This window comes from Clytia hemisphaerica, unplaced genomic scaffold, assembly GCF_902728285.1.
Source record: "Clytia hemisphaerica strain Z4C2 unplaced genomic scaffold, Clytia hemisphaerica genome assembly, whole genome shotgun sequence".
Taxonomy (NCBI): domain Eukaryota; kingdom Metazoa; phylum Cnidaria; class Hydrozoa; order Leptothecata; family Clytiidae; genus Clytia; species Clytia hemisphaerica.
This window is the reverse complement of record NW_027104543.1, coordinates 776,924-795,186: the sequence shown is the minus strand read 5'-3', so window position 1 is coordinate 795,186 and position 18,263 is coordinate 776,924. Positions and strand designations below refer to the sequence as shown.

General features: G+C 33.9%; 2 protein-coding genes across 2 annotated transcripts; both read left to right on the top strand.

Annotated features, from left to right (window-relative positions):
* On the top strand, positions 1-6,276 carry LOC136822596 (uncharacterized). Its single transcript, XM_067078857.1, has 3 exons — positions 1-433; positions 583-3,982; positions 4,856-6,276. The coding sequence occupies exons 1-3, from the start codon at positions 419-421 to the stop codon at positions 4,906-4,908; spliced, it is 3,468 nt and encodes a 1,155-aa protein (XP_066934958.1). The 5' UTR covers positions 1-418; the 3' UTR covers positions 4,909-6,276.
* Positions 6,277-7,675: 1,399 nt separating this feature from the next.
* On the top strand, positions 7,676-12,881 carry LOC136822612 (uncharacterized). Its single transcript, XM_067078878.1, has 2 exons — positions 7,676-10,827; positions 12,025-12,881. The coding sequence occupies exons 1-2, from the start codon at positions 7,698-7,700 to the stop codon at positions 12,072-12,074; spliced, it is 3,180 nt and encodes a 1,059-aa protein (XP_066934979.1). The 5' UTR covers positions 7,676-7,697; the 3' UTR covers positions 12,075-12,881.
* Positions 12,882-18,263: the final 5,382 nt, after the last annotated feature.

The window sequence follows — 18,263 nt, the reverse complement described above, 5'->3', positions numbered from 1 at the left end:
AATTTAAGATTATTAAACTTTCTTGCTTCAAAAGGATTGCATCATCAAACAACCAAAAGAATAAAATCTTTGTTGAAGGAAAGTATGTACAAAGGGAAAAACAACCCCCAGTAAAACAGAGTTAAATATTTTGGTAAGAGGTACTAAGTGTATAGAGCCTAGTTTTAATGCTGAGAGCTGAATTTTCAGGGCCCACACAACAACCACATTTTTTTCAAATAAAAGGTTTTTTGCAAACATACAATTCATACTTACAATGGCTACATCTCTGGGTACCACAATTGACCTCCTTAGTCGTTTTATTTTGGCCCCTCTACTTTATTGATTTGTTTTTATATTTAATTTTGCATTTATTTTTACAATAGAAATACGATGCTGAAAACAAAGACAAAATAAATTTGCTATATTCACCATTAGAATGCTTAAAAATAAGGTAATTTGAAATTTGATATTGTGATAAAGTTGATAGATGATTTTATCAATCAACTTTATCAATTTCATATTTACAATTTATCAATGCCGCCATTTGGTTTTGAGCTTCATTATTTTTCCTTCCTTTCACTAAATCTTTTATTTTTTTAGGTATTTGGTTTGCTACTTCTCTTATTTGGAATTTCTCATTTCACAAATGCTGATAAAGAACAATGTTCAAGTGATAAAATAATTAGGGATAAAATACATGTTGGTTTACATCCAGAGCAAAATTCATCATCATGTCTTCCGTATGACCCATTGACAAGATCATATAGCTGTCCCAATCTTGATAGTGCTTTAAAAATTAAAGATAAATTGGCATACAAATGTATCATCGTGTATAGAAACCAAACAATTACTGAATCGCATTTTTTATCATCTTCTGATGTTTTCAGTTTGATTTTGACATCAAATGACACTCAGATAAAAATTGGATTTTATAATATTAATGTTTCGCTTACATTTAAAGATTGCAATGATATTCGTATATTTGGATTCATTTTTTTTGAAGAAGATGAATCGACCACTGAAAACAATACTAGAAAAGCTTTGAGTTTTCCTGGTATACAGAACCTTCAAATTCATCAAGTCACTTTCAATGGATTTCATGGACATGCTCTGTCAATATCAAGTATGAAAAGTGGTGTTATAAATCTGACAGAAATACAAATGTTTGGTATTGGAGGCCAAACTTTATCAAAGGGCCTTTATATTGAGTTATCTGGTAGCGATTTACAGTTAATTATTAAAGATTCTAGCTTTATTCAACTTTCAGACCAATCCAATTATACTTTAACCGCTGACTGTGGAAAAGGTGCTGGAGTTTTTATACTGATACGAAATAAGATGAGAAACTCACAAATAACTTTGGTCAACAACATATTCAAACAAAATAAAGCTTCTTTCGGCTCTGCTCTATATGGTGAGATATCAGGTCTAATTGAAAATGTTCAAATAGAAGTTCATAACAGTTCATTTATTTTGAATGAAGCTACTTTTTCAGGAGCTGGCATTTTGTTTAAAAAGACAAAAGAAGATACAGAACGTACACTCCCAATTAATTCATTAAAATTAGATGCATTGAATTTTGAAGGAAATGTAGCAAATAAAGGAAAAGGAGCTGCTTTGTCTCTTTGGAACCTGCGGTATATCATTCAAAAAAATGAAATATTGAACTCTAAATTTATGCACAACGAAGCACTGTTAGCCGGGGATATTTACATTGTCCGTGGCTTTACTACACTTGATAATGTTAACACGTCAGAATCTAAACAGAAATCATCAAAAAACAAAGTTATGAACTATGGAAGCATTGTCGTCCATGATACAAAGCTTACTATTCATAAAGCTTATATGCATGACCACAAGGGATCTGCTATAATTTTAGACTTTTCAGAGCTCTATATACAGGGTCAGGTCAGAATAACAAACAATACTGCGTTCAATGGCGGAGGAATAGCACTCTTTAAAAATTCGATCATCCATTTAACAGATAGCTCTGATTTGAATATTTGGTCTAACACTGCAAATGAAAGTGGTGGTGCTGTATATGTCTCGCCCGCCTATTTTGGTAAATGTTTCTTCCAAAATTTGCACCATTTCAAGGGAAATGTCAAATTATCGTTTAATCAATCACCTAATGGTAGTGCAATATACACAAAGACTTTGCGAGGTTGTGCTGAATATCCTAAAGACATGAAATCTTACCAACACATATTTAGAAATTTGACAAACTTTACTATAGACTGTTCAAAGAAAGCAAGATCAAGTTGTATTGCAACAGATGCAAATAGTATTGAAGTACATTATGATGAATGGAATAATACACAACCAGGTGTCCGGTTTCCAATAAATATATCTATGCCAGATGAACTTGGACATGAACAATCTTCCCCATTAATAGTAAGCATAGAAGAGGGAAATGTTCAATTCTCAAATGGCACAAAGTTCAGTGTGATCAATAAAAGCTATTTACCATCATTTATTGGGGATCCACATAACCAATTCGACTTGAAGATCTATTCAAATTCATATCTCAGTACAACGTTAAAATCTCTTAAGCTACATGATTGTGATTGGTACCAGAAATTTAATCCCAACAAAACTAGATGTCAATGTAAAAGATTTGCTGATGATAACGTCAAATGCTTAGAGAAAGAACTTTATACAACAGAGGATAAATGGGTTGATGGTGATACCTCTTACAACTGCCCAAAAGGATACTGCACATGTCACTATAACCCGTTGGTAAAATTCTGTAAATATAATAAGAAAAGTAGATGTGATGAGACAAGGAAAGAAAACTCTACTCTTTGCAGTCAATGCAAAGAAGGTTTATCTGTAGTTGCAGGAAGCATCAAATGTTATAATTGCAGTGGGGATCATAATGGTATTTTAAACCTTTTTTTGATAACTTCAGTGATTGACCTATTAGTCGTTGTTGGTATTCGTTTGTTGAATTATGAGAATTACGCAGCATATTTGGTTCCTGTAATTTTCTCTTATCGCATGGTGGCACCACTCTTGAGAGACACACCGCTTAAACTTTGCTCAATAATGCGAATAATTGTATCATTATTTGACCGGAATGAAGAAGGTATTGATCAGAATTATATTTGTTTAACACCAGGACTAAATAACCTTGAACGCTATTGGTTTGATTTTATCTCAATCTTTTCATGGCCACTTGTTTATTTGATTACAAGCTTTATCATTTGGGTTTTACAAATATCAACAAGGTCATGTGAAAAGTTGAAACTTAAAATTCCACGAGATTCTCAATTTCGAACTCAAAGTATCATTGCCCACATAATGTTTTTCGAATTTCTGGAGTTTGCATTTGGAGTTTTACACTATATTTCTATCAAAGATGAATATGGCAAATGGTCGTGCAGAGTTTTTGCTTATGCTGATGTTGAATATCACAAAGGAACACATTTACCATTGGCTATTGTTGCTTGGGTTGTGATTTTAGTGGTGTTAATATATCTGTTCCTTTCCTACTATGATGATTGTTTCACAAAGATAAAAATCTTCTTCAGGTTTCAAAAGATTTGTTATAAAGAAGGAAAATCATTTTATTTAATTTTCCGCTTTGTCATGTTTGCTGGTTTTTTAGCTTTTGGTGAATTTTATTTGTCACCAGGGAGAAATTTATTAATGACATTGGTTCTTATGAGTTTGTTGGCCGTCCAAGTTTATTTTATGCCCTACAAAAACAATTGGTTTAACTGGTTTGAAATAATAATATTAACAAATTTGATATTGATTGGTGTTCTTACTGAAGATGTAATTGATAAAGATGCATGGCAAGCTTGTTTGATCGAGGTTTTAATGTATATTCCATTTGCTGGATTTGTTGTATGGATAATCTATTTCATCCACTCGCTCAATTGTGCCAGGAAATTTCGCCAATGGATTTCTTCTTCAACCATCGTTACTACATTACATGGCTGTTTTACCAAATCAGCTAATGTCAAAAAATTACGCCAGTGCTTTTCTAAAGCAGGTATTAAAATTATGAATTTCCCTTTTTTTATAGTATTTATTAAAACTTTTAAAGCATTTTAATCCTGTCTGGATATAATTGACAATTGAAATATTTTTCATTCCTTTTTTTTCAATTTACACGTTTTTTTATAAGAACATCCAAAATTTTAACTTTTTTAATCTTAACTTTTTGAGTTTCAAGCATGAAAATGTTCTTAACATGTTCTTATTTTCGCCATTTTGTGAGTATTTTTGACCATTTTCCTAAGAAATTCGGTATTTTAAAGCCTTAAAATGTTCTTAACATGTTCTTATAACATTTTGGCCATCAAAGCTTTATGTTCTTATATAGTTTGTTCTTATAAAAAAAACGTGTAAATTGAATCATAAAGACAAACTACATTGGTGTTCTTACTAACTAACCTTCATGCTAGTGCCTAGGTATAGGTAGTATATGAAGCTGATTTAAAAACACGTGGTATTTTCCTATGAACATCACCTAAAACTTTTTAAGGCTCCAACTTAAGCTTTAGGGCTCAAACTAGCCATCGTCACGTTAAGGGGTTGTGATCTATGAAAAAAAAACAATCTGCGGAAAAGAATTACTTATACTTTAATTGAAACCAGCAAAATTCAATCTACCTGTCACCAAAAATGAACAACTTAGTATCATTACTTTATATCTTAACTTTTAACTTTTCAAGTATTTTATTTCTTGAAAATATCTTTCCAGCGAAACCCTGCAAATAGCTTCTATTACCATTCATATACTTCACATCGAATCTAAGCACTGATCTTCTAAAGGGCTAATTTCTATTGAGTCCTAAAATGCCGTCTACAGTTCAAACTTGTACATATCATTTCATAATATTTATGTTTGTCTATTTTTCAGCTCCAAACTCGGTAAACACTGACGATGGTCCAATTTTCATTACAGATAAATGATCGAAATTGTGGTAACAATTACATTTCTTCTTTTTTTCTTTGTATGACATAGTAAAATAATATTTTTAATTTGTATGAGCATTTCTTATGAGCATTTCTTATGATAAATTTATCGATTTATATGATTATTTTAACGATTTTTGGATTCTATTTTTCGATGAATGGGGATATTATCAGTTTATATAAACTACGTAATTGGCCCTTCCATTAATTTCATGCCTCTTTATACTGTATAAATAAGTCGTTTAGCATTTTAGCCCATATTAATGGCCGAATGGAATTCATTTGAGATTTGATAATTATGAAGGTTTTGGACACCCCCTTTCTTACAGACCCGGCAAAACTTTTTCAGCCAGTGGGGATAAAAATAACAGACTTGTGTTAACAGATTTGATTGTGATTAATACTTCCATATTTTTATGGCTGGGGATTTCAATTCTTTTGTTTTCAAGTCAGAAAATTCAGTGGGGACGGGGAAATTAGTGACGGTGGGAAATTCTTGCCAATTTTTCCAGTGGGAAGGGTTCCCAGTGGGTCTGTGAGAAGGGGGTGTTTTTGGAATTTTACTTTTCTCAAACTTTTCAAGAATATTTTTTGCGTTCATAAACTTTCACCTAAGTTGTTTGATGTTTCATTCATACTTCAAGTTTCAAGGCTCAGTGCAATGAGTAGTTAAATATTTTTTATCTAGTAAAATCAATTTACCTTTTTTTAAGTTCGTTAGTTCAAATTTTTTGTATTTTTATAAGATTTCATAAATTACTTAATTAGGGTATGATAATGATACTTAGTTTTTTATCTAATTATATTAATTAGTTTAGGTTTTTCAGTTGGAAACCTGGGTACATCTGGTCTAATATTTTATGATGATAAGTCCTCCTGTTTAATCTACTTGGAAATTGGCCAGGGGGCAGTGGGTTTACTAAAAGACTCTTAAAGTTGCGCCTTTACAGCAAAACAATCTGAATTTTCGAGCAATAATGTGCAATTTCTCCTGGATTTGCTGAAATTTCCACTCTTATAGTGCATTTATCGAAAGTTAACCCTTACACTGCATTTCATTTCTGCTTTCTTGAAAAAACATACACTTTGTGCGGCGGGCACATATCCGTCGGTCAATTTTGCCTGACCCATCCACCGGGGTAATTAACGCATTCACACAATGAATCGCTAGAAATGGAAACTTCCCCTTATGTTTTAAAATACTTTTTTCACACGCATCAACGTTATGACGTTATTTGTTTTTTTTAAGATTCTTCAAATATTAATCAAATTGTTTTCTCCAATGAAATTTATTTTCTGAAACTTGGATTTATATGTAGTCCTGAAGTCCTCTTCCAGCATAAACCTCTGATTGAATAAGAAAGGATTTTTGGACCTACCCCGGTGGGGTGGGGTCCTATAAATTAACCTTTGTCCGTTCGTTCGTTCGTTCAAATTTGGGCCAAAAAACGGCTAAAAAACGGGTTTTTTGGACTTTGTGAAAAATTGGATCGTTAACTTTTTCAGATTTTTTGCATGAAAGTAGGGTACCATCATAGGTAAAAGATGGCTCAAGCAGATTTTTTCAAAAAAAATTTGTTGGCTCAAAAAACGCATGTTTATCTATAAAAATCACTATTAATAAGCATATATCAATGTTCTTAGTTAAATTACTCAATTTTTTTTATGAGATAGATGTTTTTTTTGCTCATGAGGGCTTACTTTTGAAGAATGTGTGTGTTTAGACATGAAATTTTGGTTGCTTGGCGTGTTTTTATAGAAAAACTGGCCAAATTAGATATTTATTTATAAGCACATTATCAATTACTTAGGTATTAGCTTTTCTCGAGATTGGCTCTTTGATTCTTTATGATTTTTTGCACAAAGATGCATAACTATAAACCCTCAAATGTGACGGAGCCCGATTTTCGAAAGAAAAAAATTTGGGCAAATTTGGGCCAAAAAACGGCTAAAGAACGGGTTTTTTAGACTTTGTGAAAAATTGAATCATTAACTTTTTCTGATTTTTTGCATGAAAGTAGGGTACCATCTTAGGTAAAAGATGGCTCAAGTAGATTTTTTCAAAAAAATTTTGTTGGCTCAAAAAAAGCATGTTTATCTATAAGAATCACTATTAATAAGCATACATCAATGTCCTTAGCCAAATTACTCAATTTTTTTGATGAGATAGATGTTTTTTTGCTCACGAAGTCTTGAATACGAAAGAATATTTCAAGAGCATGAAATTTTGGTTTTTAAACGTTTTTTTTTATAAGAAACAAACGACTAATTTTAATAGATCGTCACTATTTGTGTTCTGAATGATTGTTTAATGGTCACCCTCACGTAGATATCAATTATATATGTGTTAAATGCATAACTAGGTAGGTCCATAAAAGTATCACTTGTTTAATAATATTTCATTTCAGTTTATTGTAATGTTATTAATTTTTATCAATATTTTGTCTTTTTTTTAGTTGTTTTTACAAGTCTTATCTTTAAAAGTTGACGTAGAATTCATTAAATCAAAAGCCATCATATGATCTCTCAAAACTGGACTTTGAAAACCCTGCTTTTTAGAAAATTTGTGAGGAAAGCATATTAATTTTGGAGTTTCAGCTCCATGCAGGATCGCTCTTCTTGCAAATTGTCCAAAATAATAAAATTAAAAAACGATTCCATTTCCGGTCAGCAGTACACCTCTGTACTCTTCACACTGCACCCCTTTTCCAGCAAACTGTGATTTTGATATATTTTCAATCTATTTCTTTTTTTTTACAGTAAAAAATAATAAAATTTAAGAACAAATGACACCAAAATCAATAGCAATGACTTACTTATTGTGGATTTTCATAATGTTGGTCAAATCAAAAGAAAGTTTTCAGATTCTCACCACTCAATCGTCATGTGATTCTAACCAATCAACAAAGATTTATATCGATCCACAATATGATCAGTGCACCTCCCAAGACTCGAAAACTGTAAACTGTCCATCCTTATATGCTGCTTATCATTCTACTAAACTATTCGATAATACTTGTATTATACTGAAGAATTCAGTCGAATCGTACCCATTAAACGTATCAATACTTATCCATTCAAGTATCAATTTTGCCATCCAATCTCAGAATCAAACATCCAACATTGATTGTCAAGGCAAACCCTATAACATATCAATCACTCATTGCTCGAATATCAATTTTAAAGGAATTTCATTTACAAATTGCCCTTCGTTTTCTAACGAGGACAGTATACTAACATTTGACCATAGTATAAATATACAGTTAACGAATATCATATTCCATGGAAACGAGAGTCAAAACATCTTGATAAAAGACTGTGGGAATGTTGGAATGAATTCACTAAAGGCTAATCGAATCCGGATTCTTTACCAAGATGTTTATGCATCATCTGGTGATATCCAAATATCAAACTCTAATTTCTCTTCTGGGAATAATCAATTTCCAAGTGAGGGTGCCAAAGCTGCAGAAACCAGATATGGTAAAGGTGGTGGAATTTCAATGTTTTTGATGAATGATATAAATAATACGCTTATCAATATCTCACAATGTAGATTCGATGGTAATTCAGCTATCTATGGTGGTGGACTGTATTTGTATCTTGAAAAAGGAACTTTTAATAACAGACTAACATTAAATGAAACTTATTTCACCAATAACAATTCATCGACTTCAGGAGGTGCTCTTTATATTGCTGATTTCTCAAGTAGCCCTGATAGTAATCAAATCATTATATGCAATTCGAATTTCACTAATAACTTTTGTGATTTCAATGCAGGAGGATCTGCTATCTACGCTTACAATGGTTATCTAAAATTCTTAGGTAACAATCGTATCGAACAAAATAACGGAACTGCAATGGTTCTTGGTGCTACAGAGAGCTACATTAATGGTAACCTAACGCTTGCTAACAACAGCGGAAAATATGGTGGTGCTGCATTTTTATACAAGTGTGCCAGGTTCAAAATAACCCCCACGTCTAATATAGTCTTCAGTAACAACAAAGCATCCAGAGATGGAGGTGCGATGTTTGTGTTCCATTTTTTCAAAAAGAAAAGTTGTAAATGTTTTTTCGCTCCACAGAATAGAACCTCTTTTACCGGATCCATCAATTTTACTTATAACACTGCTGCAGTTTATGGTAGACATCTTTACTCATCCACCATGAAACTATGTCAGCAATTAAATTTCAACGATACACACAAAGAACGTATTTTCTTTACTGGAGAACCTCTAAATGCTGTTAGTACGGCAGCCGATAAATTCACACTCGTATCATCTCAATGGCGAAACATAGTGCCTGGTTTTTATTTTAAACCTGAAATCAACATCACGAATGAGAAAGATCAAATTGTTAAATCACAAGTTCAAATGATCAGGAAAATTAGAAATACGTCTGAAGATTTAGATAATTCTACAAATGGTTTCGGTTTATTGAATAAAAATACATATGTTGTTGGGCCAGACCACACTATCAATGTGGCTCTACAAGGACAATCATCTCAGAATTATACACTTGATTTCTACGTTAGTAGTGAATTAGGAGAATTAACACAAAATTTAACAGTGAAATTATCCAAATGCCCACCGCTGTATTATCTACACCAAAACAAATGCAAATGTAATGCTAGTGGATTTATTGCTAAATGTACGTCCGATAATGCGCTACACATGCTACCAAATTGTTGGATTTCACCACAAGGTAACTCTTACGCATGCCCAGTAGATTATTGCGCTATATGTAGCGAACAGAGTAAATTGTCAACTATCCAAAAATATTGTACGCATAATTTTACACAACCTTGTGACGTCACCCGAAATCAAGCATCACGATTATGTAGCCAGTGTCGTAAGAATCACAGTACAACCATTGGTGGTCGACAATGCGCAGATTGCCGAGGCACAAATAATCACTATTGGACGCCGATCCTTGCTATTGTCATTGTTACCCTTTTCCTATTGTTCATCGCTGCATCAAACTATACTACATATGCGTCTTTTTATCTACCCCTTATCTTGTTCTATCAATTAGTAACATTGGTAATGACGACCACAAACAGCCTTGGTAATTTTTCAGTTTTCTTATTCACCATTTTCCATGGTGATGACAGATTCATGTATCCATTTTGCTTCATAGATGGTCTTGATGATTTACATAAGATCTGGGTCCGATTCATTTCAGCTGCATTGTGGGTCATCCTTTATGGAGTTTTATGCTTTATCTCAGCACGGGTGTTTCAGAATCAGATGAATCTCAAGCTAGCGGTTTTACGATCCTGGCCAATCGTGTTTTTACTGTATTATATCGATATCATGAAATTTTCAGTAAATGCTTTAAAAGGGATGACTATTGATGATCGTATGTGTGTTTTCAACTATGCTGAAGAGGAGTTTAATGGACAAAGACATCGTCCATTATTTTGGTGTAGTATTATAACCACAAGTTGTACTGGATTAATGATGCTTGGAATCTTCATGTTGAAAGTGTATTGTAAACGAAATCAAACTATACACGAGTATGTTCATATTGAAGCCAAATCTTTAGATTCGATTGTCAGTCGTCGAAAGATAATCTTAATATTCGGTTTCTACACCCTATATGTTACCCTCTTCACGCTCATCATGGAGCTCACCGGTACGAATGCTCTCTTGTTGATTCTTTCGATCACTTTCACTGGCATATTTGTTTATAAACAACCCTATCAATCCAAATTGTATAATTATTATGAGATATTGGTTTATGTTGATTTTATGATCATTGGTATTTTAAGTAATAATCCAGATAACGAGCATTCAGCTATGGATAATTACACTTCGACTTTTGTTGAGGTTTTGATAGTGTTTCCATTTGTTGGTTGTCTTGTATGCATGCTGATTACTTACTTTGGAACATGGAAATCAAATCAGCAGAATCTTGGTAAGTTTAAGCTAACTTAAAGGGATAATCAGATGGTTTGTAATATTTGACAGGTAGGATCCTTCTATTATCCTGAGCAAAATCTCAAAACATTTTTGCCTAACTATTTTCCAAAGTCGAGATTATTTAAGTTACAAGTTTTTGCCTATTAGGATGAAAACAATCGAATTTCAACGTAAGAACCGTGTAAGAACCCAGTTTTCAAAAATTTCAAATTTTGATATCTCGTTGGATTTTGGAAAATTGTACACAGAAATAGTTCGAGGTTTTACTAACAGAAGGTTTCTGCCATCTAAATATCTCAAACCATCTGATTATCCCCTTCCAGGACCATTGCTTTTATAAGCCAAAAGTAAGAGTTTTTATGACACATCCCCTTCTCACACACCCAGTGGAGTTTTTTCAGCCAGTGGGGATATAAATAACAAACTGAAACTCGATGGGGATTGATATTCCCATATTCTTTGTGGCTGGGGATTTCATTTCTTTTGTTTTCAAGTCAGAAAATTCAATGGGGATGGTAAAAATAGCATAGTATTTCACAAATACTATGCTATTTTTGGGGACAAATATTGGAGGGTAATTTTCCACCGGGGACAATATTTTGGCCAATTTTACCAGTTGGAAAGGGGTCCCAGTGGGTGGGTCTTTGAGAATTATTATTATGACGAAAACACTTCAAAGAGCTGTATAGAGGTCTGAAATTTGGTGAGTAGTTCTTTGGGTCATTTGTTTGGAAAATAATTTCAATGATTTTTCATCCATTACAACCGAGTGTGTAATACAAGGATTAAATTTTACTTGCTATGCAGTAGGGTTATTTAAGGCGAGGTCAATTCGATCTGTTGTTTTACGGGCCAAGCTATCCAAAAAATGAGGGTCGGTCGGTCGGCGAAAAAATAAAAATAAAAGCAGCACAAAAATGTGAAATAGAAAATAAAAAGGCACAAAAAGGTGGAAATCATGGATAAAATTAAAAATTGAACATAAATTTCTCAAACCCTTGGAAAATCTACCAAAATTTTGAAAATTTGGGAATCTGTAAAGCAATGACAATAAAGATGTACTACTAAAATAAATGTTTCGATTTTTGGAATTTCAGGGTCGGTCGGTTCCGTAAAATAACTAATCAAATTGGTCTCACCTAATGGAACATTATTCATTAGTTCATTTTTTTTTTTTTTCAATTTTATATAGGAAATACAAGGAGTCATTTGATCCCATCACGCGTCATGGAGAGCTTGTAAATTGTGGAAGACATTGTTTACTATGGGCTGTGGTCTGTGGCTGTGGTTACGAATCGTTTATGTATTAACTGTAGTGTGGTTTAAGGCTGTTTCCACTGAGCTTTATATAAACCCTAGGGGCAGTTTCAAAATATCGGCCAAGCTAAATCTTTCGATAGGAGCTTGGTTGGAGTGTGTTACCCTAATGGTAGTAGCAGTACTCAATCGCGGTGTTATGCATACCGCTACAATCTACTCTGTAATATTTTAGCAGTAAACCTTAAAAACAACTCTTTAGCTATGCTTATAAGTTCCTTAAGTCCCCTTCCTCCAAATGTTTATGATTGATAAGCCCCTTAAACAACCATTGAAGTTGAGGGGAGGGGCTTTACATCAAAAACATAAAATACCACTGTTTACTGCCATAAATATTATAGGACTTTTTGTAGATATACTTTTCATTCGTTTTATGTAGCACTGCTGAACATACAACAAAGTTTAAGAACTATAGTGGCATCTTTTTGTGGGTACCATTTCCAAGCACATACTTTGAGCAGTATTCTTCAATGTATAGACAGTGTGTGATATAAAGATTTGCTTCCAGGGGGAAACCTTTGATCTATGAAAACGACCTTTTGTTTGACCAAAACTTCGACTCTTACTGTCCCATTTTTCTAAACTTTCTAACCTTACAAGGCATAGTAACGCTCTATTAACTTAATAATGAGCACTTTATGAGGAGAAGATAAAAACCCTCTACGAATATAACCTTACAAGCCAAAACTTTTAAAAGATTGCCAAAATGTGCTACCTTTGTTCAAATATCTTGTATTTTCCGAAATTTACACCTTCTTTGTACTGTAAGGAATATTATTTTTTTTAATCAAAATATATTTTTTAATTTTTTTTAATTATTTTAAAATATAATAAACCAGCCGAGGCTGGAAGGTCAGCCAATAGAGCTTAGCTAGATCGCTTTAATAAGTGGGTTAACAGATGTAAGAGATGCACTGAAACAGAGTAGACTAAATATGTTGAATAATGTACAAAATGTGAAACATTTGATAACTTGATTTAAAATTATGTAAAACAAGCCTGAGAGCTCCTCCAACCCCCCCCCCCCCCCCACGAGAAGCTCAAAGTATACTTCTCTTTAGCATTTTCTATATAGTACGTACGCAAAGATTTTCCAAATATTTGACACCCCTCCCCCCTTGTATGCAGAGAACAATAGAAATGACTTTGTTTAAACAATAGATGTACGCTTTTGCTGAACTCCCCCCTTCACTGTGTACGTATATACTATATGGATGGCCCCTCCAGTCTGGGTAAATAAATTTTGTAGTTTAGTAACCGTCAAGTTACACAACATGCACACAACCATCTTGAAGACTTTGCTGGTCGCAAATGATAATCGAAAGCAAAACTTAAAATTCATAACTATGCGGGGAAGCTCATTTTTCCCCCGTTTTGCTTTAAACTCGCTTTTGATTGGTCTATGAATTTGGGCGATTGATTTACCGCCTTGGCGGAATAAACACACAACCATAATAAATAAATTCAACAGGGTAGCGGTGTAGGAATTAATTTCAACTGGGAGTCCTCTCTTCTGTGCCAAGCACTGGCAGTGTTTTTTAAACTTTAAAACAATGTTAAATGAAGACCAGATTGTATAAATCTGTAGCCAACAATTTAATTTGATTTGACAATATATTTCGAAAACTGTGTTTCATTTTCAAGTCTAAGAAAGAAGAAAAAATATGTAAAAATATATAGAAATCTATATAATATTTGTTGTAACAAACACATCATATCAAACATACATCTTACCCTTACAATTTCAAAACATAACTGAAAAAAAAAATTCTATTTCAAGCCAAATCAATCACAAGCGCCTTGCTCTTGTATTCGTTTTTAGAGATTGATCTGTTTGTTATGGCTGTGCAAGTTGTGGCGAGAGTGTGCATGTTGTGTAACTTGACGGCAGCCCGCTTTCGGCAAGTCTGATAAGAGATATCTATAAACTGTTATCGCCATTCATTCCATTCCATCACTCAGTCAAAATGTGTGCCAAGGTTAAAAAAGGTTAGAAAAACACAATCTGCGTCCGGAACTAAGTGAAAAATAGTTTCATCAATTTCAACAAGAACTGTATATATTAATATTAATATAATTATAAATGATCAAATTCCAAAGACCATTTGTCATAATTTTGCAAGTCAAATAATAGGAGATGTGATGTCATCATTTGGTTCCCATCATCTGATTTACGGTCAGCAGGTAGAGCTGGAGAGTCGGAAAGCTTTTCCGCTGCTTTGCTGGATTTCCACTGTCGACCTCTGCTCTGCACGCTCTGTGTTTAAAAGTTTTCAAATCGAAGTAGAGAGCCGCATGCTAATGGAGAGTAAACCGAAAACACCAGTTTATCCACGGTTTCTCAATTTTAAAATTCGGATCAGTCCACACGAATTCCCTTTCAACAAGACGTATAGCTGCTTCTTAACAGAAAAATATTTTCGACTGACCGGCCGAACGACTCCCACTTTTTAAAGTAGAATGACGGGAACCAAACATTTTTTTGCGATTCGACTTTATCACAAAACACGTCCAAGTCCAAAAAAGCACGATTGCATCCAGTCTTTATATCAAATTTATACAGTAGCTGTACTTTGTAAAACTTTATCAAATCCCAATAACATTATAACACCATCAATCCCCCTAGAGGCAAACAAGAAAAATATGTTTTTATTGCAAAAACTATTTAAAAAGCAGCAATAAAAAGTATATATCAGAAAATTCAACATAAACAAAAACTTGAGCAAACAGCTTTAAACCTTCAAAGTATGTAGAAAAAGAATCCCCTTGATGAAAATCATGTGTTTGATTTGCCGAGTTAAAAAAATAAATGACAGAAATTGAAGCTTGCAACAGATTTACACTGGAAATACTTTGGTACTACACTGACTTATCACATCGGAAAGAGTTATATCGGATCACCCAAAGTTACCTTCATTTTTTTATTTTTCATTTTTTTATTTTTTTATCCACGGGTCGCTGATAGCATGGATTTATTATAGAGACTCTGGATAAACATCGAATGAAACGGTGGAGAGCGGAGTATTGTCTTTCTATTGTTTCAGAAAACAATCGATGTTCTAGCTTTGTCCGCAAAGGACAACTGTCATGGCGGCTCGAAGGACTGTGATTTTGAAAAATGATTAATACTCTTATTTTTAAAAAGTTCTCTAACTTTTTCTGATCGTGCTTTTGCTGGCTAAAAGTTTGAAAATAAATGCTAGAATACCAAGCGAATACAATTATGAAATCTGGTGTGAGAAAAACATCATCAGTCGAGTAAAATCAAACAAAATGCTTATAATGGCACGAAATTTTGAATTCGGAATATCTTTCCAATATATCTCCGAGAAGAGCTGAGATTGATATATATTAGACGTGAGTCTCATAGCTCCACTGTGGTATGAAAATCTTTTGGTGGCACGTGGTGGCACGGTGGCTTTTTTAGGTTGAAGTTTAAAAATATCTGGTGTCAATATTCAATTTCTTATACATAGCATGTTTTTGCATCTTTCTCGAAATTTAAAACGTCATAACGAGGTATAATTAGTAATTAACTAAATGAGTTTGAATCTCGGAGGGGAACTTAAAGTCTCATTTGGGAATCGGATAAGTGTATTTTGATGAGAAATGCAATTAAAATGCTATGAGAAATCATTTAATGGTGGAAGGAGGGTGAACAATAATGTCGTTACTGCGGACAAGGCTTGTACATGAGAAATTGGCAAAATTCAGCTCATTGTTTTTCCAGTGTCTATAATAATTCCATGCTGATAGTCACCTTTCCGGGGGTTTTGTTGTTTGGAATTGATTAACTAACAGTTAGGTAGGGTCAGGGTTGCTAGTAACGGCTTGTCACTGTGCCGGGTGCATACTCGGCGCCTTGGGCCCCGCAGGGTTGCTAGTAACGGCTCGAATTTCAGTCAGGTTTAAAAGAGGGGTACTTTTACCCATATTACAATAACATTACCCCCGTCTTTTGCCAGTTCGATATAATATGTTATGAATTGCGTGATTTTGCTGTGCGGCGATGGCTCACCTGATAGAGCGCTGGCTTCCGAATCAAAAGGTATTTCTTTGGTGATGGTTCGAATCCCACTCGGTGCGAAAATTAGGTTGGTCGAAATTGATGGACAAATGATTGACAGGTATGAAAACACAGTCAGAAATGAGAAACTAAGTCTCAGATACTCAGACAGTCAGAAAAGAGAAAGACAGGATCAGAGATAAGAAAATAAAATAAAAACATGAAGGTACTTTGGGCGATCCGATGTATCACATCTGACTATCGCTTGAGCCGCCATCTTGAAACTACATTATGATCTGTAAAAACAACGCACGCTAAAAGTACCCAAAAAATTAACCCGATCGGAAGAAAGTTTAGAAATAAAAGTGAGATCGGAAAATCGGATTTTTTTTTTGTCGTCTTATGATGATGGAAGAACTGAATTTTACCTATTTGAATGCTCAGCTTAGGCTGACCAATTAAATACTAAGTATGATCGAAGGCTAAGCAAAAAATAAGAAAGCCAAGGAAAGATTTGAAGCAGCTTATGCCTATATAAGTTGCGGCTCTTACATATATAAATGCTGGTATTGCTAGATTGAAGGTGACATTGAATTGGTGACATTTTGTAATCTTTTTCCACTTAGCTTCGTAATTTTACCTTCATTGGATTTTGCCTTTGATTTACTTTTATATCAGACGGTGAAAAAAAAAATATTTTTAAGTTACCTTAAAGGAAGAAAATTTACCAAATTAAATTTCCGCCAAATTTAAATTAATTTATTCATTCCACAAGTTTGTGCTATTTCAGGCATTACAACAGGTTTTTTCCTTATTGATAGCGTTTTCGGCTAAAAATATACCCTTCCTCCGCCCAATTTATAATTTTTAAAGTCATCCGCTAAATTAAATCCCCGACACAATTTCTTCCCTTTTTTAAAAAGGTATGAATCTTTAAATTTTCTTAATACTTTTATATTTTTTTAATTATGTAGAAATCTGACGACATCGGACGAAAAGACAAAACTTTCTCGGCTTCAATTCAATGTTTATGTCCCTCCTCTATTACTAGAGTGTCAACCAAAGGACATTATTTCATTTCTTCCTCTCGTATTAGCCGGCAGATAATGAAACTAACTAACAATGAAAGTTTCTGTATAAATTTGCTTAACTTAATTAACGAACACCTCTGATTAGCGGACAATGTAATTTCCCCCGACCGTTTTCTAATCAAATCATCATAAAAGTTAGGCGGGCCACTCAATTAGTGGACCCTCTGATCAGCGGACAAATCATTTTGCACGAAATGGCCCAAAAGTAAAACCCCTATTTTAGCTCTCCACGGTCCACGCTAATTATAGGTTCCACTAAAGTTCTATCAAAAATAAAAGGTTGCTAGTTTGGTTATTTTGAAAAGGTTCCCTACTACTAGACAACAAGAACACGATGCGATGACCTCGATTATACCCCTGTCTCGTTAGGACACATGCTTATTTTCTAGCTGATCGATTTACCAAACCTGGATTTAAGGTCATGGTTAAAACAGATGTTACCTGATTGTTCTTGATTGTTTCAACGCTATAATAAACATTTTATTGACCCAGCAGCTCGCTAATCGACTTCCCCGTTTTTCGCAGGATGACCATAACGGTTGTCTGTAAAGTAGTAAATAACAACCAGCAACACGAGGACGAGGGTGGGTGAGGTGGCAGACCCGATTTCCACTACTAATTTATTAAATTTCCTTTGCTTATGCTGTTGTTATAGACGGTGTCATTGTCTGTGTGCTTAGGGATAGTAAAGAGACGGAAAATATGTATGCACTTTTATAGCTATGATGATGGTGATTATTCACGGAAAGAAATTGGGTGGTGCGCGTGCGATAGGGGGCGGGGAGGAGGTTTGGGAGATTTGTCTATCCGCCTACGGTGGCCCCTAAGGCTTTCAGTTCATGAATTTTATAAGGATTGGAACTGTCGAGTGGGTTCAATGGCCCAGCAGAAGGCCAAAATATACACTGCACACTTCTGATAAAAAATTTTCTTCGAGATAGATTTTTATATTCTACTAGTGAAAGTTAAGCTTCAAACGTACCTATATGAAAAAATATATTCTGGTTCAACTCAAAG

Excerpts from the sequence above, each read along its gene's own strand:
- LOC136822596 (XM_067078857.1), top strand. Across the intron at positions 3,983-4,855 it reads CCAGTGCTTTTCTAAAGCAG|CTCCAAACTCGGTAAACACT; the intron begins GTATTAAAATTA and ends TCTATTTTTCAG.
- LOC136822612 (XM_067078878.1), top strand. The coding sequence starts at position 7,698 with ATGACACCAAAATCAATAGCAATGACTTACTTATTGTGGATTTTCATA. Across the intron at positions 10,828-12,024 it reads ATCAAATCAGCAGAATCTTG|GAAATACAAGGAGTCATTTG; the intron begins GTAAGTTTAAGC and ends AATTTTATATAG.